Genomic DNA, 7,737 nt, shown 5'->3' with positions numbered 1-7,737 from the left:
ACAATCATAACTAGATATGTATATCATGATCAAGATAGCAATATTTATTTTACTAAATAATTATTATCTCATTATAGCAATAATTATATAATAATATATCTTTTTTATTATAAAGTAATAATTATCATTTTTTAATAATTATCATATAATAGAAATAACATCAAATTACTATTAAATTAGCTTAGGAATAATTACTATATTAAATGTATCACTATAAAATTGCTTGATATTATAATTACAAAGTATATTGCTTTAATCGTAAATATATATTAAATGTATGATTATAATAACTAATAATTATTATATAATAGAAAATATGATATAACTTTGATTATTAGTTATTTTTTATAGAAAATATAATAAAATTATTAAAATACAAATTATCTTGTTTATTATAATTATAATATATATAATAGTGATATCAAAGATTATTATATTAATAATTAAATAAGTGTATTATAATATAGTTATGATTCTTTGTGATAGTATAAAATTTATTTGATATTACAATAGTTATGTATGTTATTTATATTTTATTTAATATTATAATAACTATGTATGTATTTATATAATAAATCTATATTTTTAATATAGCTTGAGAGAGTGAGAGACCTGATAAAACTCTCTTTTTACTAAGATGAAAACCTTGGGTGGGTGACAGGTTCTTATGAAACTAATTTGAAATATATTAAATATTTTACAAGAATGATTAGTGAATTTTGCATAAAAAATCTTTTTAAATATTAATTTTATAAAAAAAATCAAATTATTTTTGGATTCTTGAATAATTTTGTTTCTTGACTTAAATATGGCCAGTAATATATATTTATTGGATGCCTAATATATATTTGATGAATATCTTATACATATTTTTCACATCCAATATATATCTATTTAGACCTCCGCTAGTTTTGTACTTAGATCAGAAATATAATTACAAGAGATCTGTAAATTAATTTATTTTTTTACAAAATTAATAATTAAATATATTTTCATCCCCTCCCCGGGCTCCCCCCTCAACGCCACTCCACCCAACCCTCCAAAAGAGGAGACTCTCAGCGACCGTCCGATCTTCATCTTCCGAAATCCATGCCTCTTGCTTTTCCGCTTCAAAACCAGGCATCAGGCGCTAGCGAAGGTGACCTTCCCGTGCGAGCAGCAGCAGAGCCAAAGAAATTTTAATGGGCGGCGGCAGTTCGGCGAGCAGCAGTGGGGAGGAGGACGGCGACGCCGAATGGAAGGCGGCCATCGATTCCGTCGCCGCCGTCAACTTCGGCGTCTCCACCTCCAATCGCCCCGCCACGCCCCAATCGGTCGCCGGCGGTTCGACGGCCCCGGACGACCCCCGCAACGGGCAGCTAAAGAAGTCCCAAACCCCTGGTCTCAAGCTCTACCAGATCAAGGTATAAACTCCCCCCCCCCTCCCTCTGTTTCTTCGAGAGATTTCCATCATTCTGTTGCTAATTGTGAAAAGATGGAAGCTTTTGATGATTAGGATCGATCCAATGGAGGTCCAACACCTTCTTAATTTGCTTGGCTTGCACGTTCTATTAAAAAGGAGATTTTTCCCTATCTATCCATGCTTTGAAGGAAGGAATTGTTAAAGAATGCTCCTTTTGTGCGTTTCCGGTATCCAATTTCATGCGGGAATTAGTTTAGCTGGCAAATAAACCGAATTTCTTGAATAATGTAATGCTTGTCTATCTGTAAACTTTGAAATTTAGTCTAGTAGAGGTGTGATGACTTTAGCAAATACTATTCCATCTAATGTGTTGGGCTCTGCGATACTAGAAGTTATAATGAATGATATTGAAATATGGTAAGCTCAAGTGTTAGTAGAAAACAGTCTCTCATAACTCAGATGGCTTAAAGAAGTGCAATCTTCTATACCCATGAATACCTTTTACTTACAACTTTCGACATGATTTTCATTCAATGCTTGCATATTACTAAATTAAATTAAGATTTTTCTTTGGCACATTATAATGATTGGTTTCTGCACAGCTTCCTAAAAAATATATAGAATATATTTAAACTTGTTGCTTCATCTACCAAGTTGGTTGACTAGGATTCTTGACCTGTTGACTTATGATGTTTTGCCATCATGAATCAAGTGTCCTTTCCAATTTCCCCCCCTGTAGCGTGATTCCCTTCTTACCATGACTTCATGAGACTCCTGAGCTCTTGGAAAAATTTAACCTCAAGGGGCTAAATCATGACTACTACTAATTATCAAGTTTTGTGTGCACAGGCAGAACCTTTTTTCAACCCCTCTTATGCAATCCCTGTTAAAGCAAAACGTTTTATCAAAGCATTTGCTTTTAATGTGATAAACAAGATTTATTGGCAATCAAATAATCAGTTTATGTGCTTCTCTATGCATCCGAATGCTTGCGTGGATCTGTTGCTTCATGTTGCAATGCTTGAATCTTCAATTACAGATTTGATAGCCATTATTGCATAGCGTACACAAGATGTAGCTGATATGTACTTGAAATAATCAATTATTGTTGCTAAGGTTCGCCGAACTAGTATCAGGGCCCATACTGGTTGGCAACTGGTATGGTACTATATAGGCCTGTGCAATGTTGTTTGGGGATGTACCTTTTTTTTGCCAATTTCAAAATTGATGTCGCCAAATGGTTTACCAAGTTCACTTAAATAGGGATCTTCAGTTTCGAAATGAAACAAAAGATCCCCTGTTCGGAACTTCCGATAAGGACTTTTGAGCCCTCTCTCTCGGCTTCTCTCTTCCTCTCCCTCTCTCTCTCTCCCCCTTCCTCTCCCTCTCCCTCTCCCTCCCTTCCTCCCTAACTCTCTCTCTTCCTCTCTCTCCTTCTCCCTCTCCCTCTGTAGGTGCGGTAAGGCTTCCGTTTTGTATCGACCAAATGAACCGTGCCAGTAACCAACTGGTTCGGTTCACTATGCCTCGAATTAGCTAGTTCAACATGGTTCAGCATTTCATGGTTGTCGCTTTCCAAGGACCAAGTGAAATGAAATATTTAGAAGGAGCATATAAAACCTATATTACTTGTATAATCGTCAAATGAACAAGACAATCGCTCTTGTTTTAATTGGCCCTAGTACCGCCAATTTTATTACTTTCCCTACCCATGGTTTCGGTCAGCTTCTTTTCACTTTATTTAGTTCATTGGGACTAAAAAAAGTTAACTAATTTGATGCTGAGTTGGTTTACAGCGATGGGGTCCATCTGACTGGAACATTCTGTCTTATATATCTGATGCTGCCTTCAGGTTTCTGAAGCTTTTCGATTGAACCACTAGTAGAACTTAGTTTAGTTAAAATAGGTACTGAAAGGTATTTTTCATGGGTTGCATAAAGAAAACAAAAAAGGATTTTCAAAAATGCATTGCTTCAGGGATCAGATTATACTATTTTTTCTTGTTGATCTTTAGGTTGACTGTTTGGTTGAATTGGAATTTTAGCTTTAATTGCTTGATGAAGTCTTTTGTCTTGGACTAGAATTTAATTCAGAAAATAATGATTTTAAAACCCAAAGGTCTGCTTGGAAACCACTTGGGAAATATTTACCAAAGATGACCTTCATAAGAGGGATCAAGTTTTAAACCAAAGGCATCTGTTGTGTAGTGGGATGTTGCAAATGAAGATTTTTCTTCTTAAAAACCGAATGAAGACTGTTAATAGTGGAAGAGGATTGAGTGGCCTTTCAGATCTTCTGATGAGGCCTTAGATGCCCTTTGCTTTAATTTGAGCTTGAGCAAGGTGTTCTTTGCATTTGTTTATAGTTTTGTGAAAAATTTGGAATGATAGTAGTACCAAACTTCTGAGAATTAAATAAGAGAATGAAGGCTATACCACATGCTTCAACCTTCAATAACCTGTTGTCTTCCTTTTTCTGTACTGTGGCTGTATGCATTTTTTTTGTCGGATATGGACCCTTTAGTGTAATTGTGTAAGTGTAATTGTGTAGTTCAGTTATTTGTATGTATAGTTTATGCATGTGAGGTCAAACTTGAGTACTTTGTTTTGAGGAGTTGATTTGATGTTGTTTGAGGGTTAAAAGTAAAGTACAGCATTTACATCTGAGGTCAAGCTTGAGTATTTACCTTGCTTTATTCTGAGTGGTCGGTTTGACCTTGTTTGAGGGGTAAGATCGAGCCAGTAAAGTCTAAAATGTTCGACTGTGAATCTAGATGGTACATTTAGAGAGTTATTTGTGAGGCTACTTTTTTTGGGGGGGGGTATTATGGTAACTCACATCAACCTGGCATGAGTTCTACCTTCAGAATCAAAAGAAATAAGAGTACATAAGGGTGGGGGAGCGGAGTCAGTCTCTGTCCATAAAACCTCTTTCGAGTGGTGAGCAGTAAAAGAGGCGACCAATCTGCTGCCGAGTTCGCCTCCCGATACACATGGGCCATTTAGAATGATCTGTAGCCAGCCCCCAAGCTCTGGATATCCCCGAGTAGGGGGTGACCATTGCCCTGTCGCCCGGCGTCACGAATCCACTTAGTCCCCGTAATCGAGTCCCCCTCCGGGATTATAATTTACTTAAATTGGTCTTCCTTATTGCTAATTTGATCAATTGTCTTCTGCGATTCTCAGATTTGATTCTTGATTTAGTGCTCATGCAAAGCTCTTTTTTTTAAAAAAAAATATTAGTGGTTCAATAAATCCTTATTCAGAAAATTCTAGTATTGTTTGTTAGTATCCAAAACCTACATCTGATAAATGCAACTATTGTTGATAACGAGTTTGATGTTAGGAGGCTTCAATGCACACTGCCTAATAATTTTAACTCCTTCTACAAAGATGTTGAATGGTATTCAAATAAGACGACTGTTGCCAAATTTCTGTCACATGGATTAAAAAGCTGTGCAGTCTCTTGCAGAGGTGATATTATTACCTGTCTAATGCTATCTACCACTGTATTGAGATCTCATTTATAACATTAACTCAAAGAGCCACCTGATCATCTGATACTAAGAGATGAAACTTCAGACTCTCCTATATTCGATAAGACTAGCACAAGAAATTGAGTAATATTCAAATAACAAGAATATTGCTAAATATTTTCTTCTGCATGGATTAATAACCTGTGGCAGTTAATATAACCTGCATAATGCTACCTCATATTGCATTAGATATCATTTTGTATTACTAATTCAACAATTGCTTGGAAGACCTAGCAAATAACAGTACTATGGGCTTAAAATAGATGATCGAATTAAGCATGCCCCATGATTATCTGAGTATAAATGTAAAACAAAATGCGAATGATTATACCAGAACATTCCTCCACAATCTGATTTAGAGTTTATTGCAAATTTGCTTGTTAACTAGTGCTAGACCATTTTCAAATAATATACACCGAGGATCTTTACTGGAATGCTAGCAAAAATTCATTTGCAGTCAGTGTTAGGGAGTTAGGGAATCGAAAACCTGGGCTTAATTCATATGCACTGCAACTAGAGTATCTCCTGTACTTTTTCAGGAAGTTCTCATGTTAGTTACCATTCCATTCTCCAATGACGTCAAATAAGTTCCCTTGGTTGTGGTTCATCATTTTCATACTATTCAATTCTCCAATGACATCAAATAAGTTCATTTGGTTGTGTTCAACATTTTCATTACTTGCCAGATAATTCCTTCCTTTTATTTGGTCTACTGGGGATTACATGAGGGGTGGAGGTCTATTAACCAATGGATACCCGTGACATTTTTTTTTTGCAAGTTATCTCCATTATGTAACATTTAAGACTAAGTGATTCCCAAAGAATGTGTTTGGTATGTGCTGGCAAGAAGCTCTATAAGTACCTTTGAGATATTACATTAATCCAAACTTGAACAAAAAGAATTCGTTCTACTGCTCTCGGTACAAATAAACATCTCCTTTCCTGCCTAAATAGTCAACACCAACCCCATCTTCAAGATCAAATAAGTGTGGTGCAATTCTATTTCTTGGTGAAGATGAGAATTCAAGTTTTAGCATATCATGGACAGGCACAAAAGCTTCTTGATGATCTGTTAGAGAAGAGTCTTGAGATGGTGATAAATCCTATCCCTCTGTCCAATGACATTCCTCAATCAAATGGTGGTGGCATTCAGTTATTCAGAAAAGCACCTCCTGGCATAATTTTGGATCCCATTGGTATGATTTTTCATCTAATTCTACTCATATTAGTTTGTCATTGTCAGTAAAACATATTAACTTCTAACATAAACTAGGAATTCAAGCTTGATGCATGTTGCCAGATACACATGTACAACCACAAAAAAAAACCAAGAATTCTACCAGGAGAGGAAATTGATGAGAAATCAAAGAAGGTATGCCATTTTCCGTCTTATCACACACTTATCTGTTTGATTGTGGTTTTGATATTCATAATGGTTTTAGTCATCCTTTCTTTGGTGCAGTTCAGATGCCAACTTCAATCTGTCGTTGTTGATGGCAATAATATTATGGATGCAGCGAGAGAGGCATGCCAGCGATCTTTGGCTAGATTTGAAGCTAAAGAAGCTGCAGCAAAGGCAGCAACCAAGAAAGAGGAAGAAAGAGTTTTGGAACTGAAAAAGGTCAGAGGAGAGAAATGGCTTCCTTCCATTGCAAGAGAAATGCAGGTCAGCTCTGTTAAGTGGCCCCTGTAATTTAAAATAATGTCTTGAAGTTTAAGAAATGGACCATGAATAAACTCATTCCTTGCTTTTGTGGGGCTGCAGGGCAAAACTTGAACTCACTGAGGATGGGGAAGGACAGAAGTTGGCAGCTGAATTGAATTCTATCAGATCTTCAGAAGCGAAAAGTGCATTCAGTTTTACCTGAATGCAGTTGGCATCGATTAATTGAGTATAGGAATCATTCTATGCTGATTTCCATTTGATAAATGTGTCACTGTTGGAGGTATGCTGACTCATTTTATACTTTGAGCTTCATTTACCAAACCTCAAACATTCCCATCTTTTGCCGGTGGGGCTCGGGTCTGGCATAGTGGTTACCTGTTAGTAGATTCATGTGTAATAGATTAATGTAGCATCCTGCTGAAATGAAGCAATTTTCTTATTTACAAGAATGAAATTCAGTGGCACAGGATGAGAACTGGAGGGAAATTTTGCACTGCGTGGATGTCTCAAACATCCAAATGTGCATAATGTTAAGGCTCCATTTATTAAACTGCACTAAACCTTTTGGATTTACAGGTCTGGGCACCTGAAAGTGAATTACTCAGGAAGATATCTTGTCCATGATTTCTGGCCGGGAGGTTGGACTCTCCTTAAGATCAAATTTTGCAACAAACTGTAAAGTGCTATCCGGGGTGTAGATTTCAAGTTAGTGTAGATTTCTACTTCCATTAGATTTCCGCTTCCGCTTTTCTTTTCATAGCAATCTGGCATGAGAGTTGTTTAATGAGTTGACTAAATAGATAACTTTCGTAGTACATAATGACTGTATGCATGTCGTTTGAACTTTCTAAGAAACCTGCATGAACCAAGATAGACGTTCCCATAGGCGGCTGTGCTTAATAGTCATATTATGCAAACTGTCAGTTTTATACTGGGAAAATTAGGGACTTGGTTGTTAAGCTTAGATTGGCATAAGCCTAGTCAAAGTGTTTAGATATGTCCTTTTTTCGGTACAAGTGTTTAGATATGCTTCGACACTAATTTATGGGCACATAGAAATCCACATTTAAGATTTTTGTATGTGTGTGTGTGTGAGAGAGAGAGAGATAGATAGATTTGTGAACAATCTGATAG

At 36.2% G+C, this 7,737-nt stretch overlaps 1 protein-coding gene across 1 annotated transcript; it reads left to right on the top strand.

The window, feature by feature from the left end:
* The first annotated feature begins 1,003 nt into the window (after positions 1-1,003).
* LOC120108650 lies at positions 1,004-7,150 on the top strand. The gene is made up of 4 exons (XM_039122314.1): positions 1,004-1,403; positions 5,986-6,133; positions 6,380-6,603; positions 6,703-7,150. The coding sequence occupies exons 1-4, from the start codon at positions 1,182-1,184 to the stop codon at positions 6,712-6,714; spliced, it is 606 nt and encodes a 201-aa protein (XP_038978242.1). The 5' UTR covers positions 1,004-1,181; the 3' UTR covers positions 6,715-7,150.
* Positions 7,151-7,737: the final 587 nt, after the last annotated feature.

This window comes from Phoenix dactylifera, unplaced genomic scaffold, assembly GCF_009389715.1.
Source record: "Phoenix dactylifera cultivar Barhee BC4 unplaced genomic scaffold, palm_55x_up_171113_PBpolish2nd_filt_p 001465F, whole genome shotgun sequence".
Taxonomy (NCBI): Eukaryota; Viridiplantae; Streptophyta; class Magnoliopsida; order Arecales; family Arecaceae; genus Phoenix; species Phoenix dactylifera.
This window is presented reverse-complemented; position numbering and strand designations above follow the sequence as displayed.

Bases quoted from the DNA above. Each gene is read 5' to 3' on its own strand.
- LOC120108650 (XM_039122314.1), top strand. From the start codon at position 1,182: ATGGGCGGCGGCAGTTCGGCGAGCAGCAGTGGGGAGGAGGACGGCGAC. The intron at 1,404-5,985 runs GTATAAACTCCC...TATCATGGACAG, and splicing joins TCAAGCTCTACCAGATCAAG to GCACAAAAGCTTCTTGATGA. The intron at 6,134-6,379 runs GTATGATTTTTC...TAATGGTTTTAG, and splicing joins CATAATTTTGGATCCCATTG to TCATCCTTTCTTTGGTGCAG.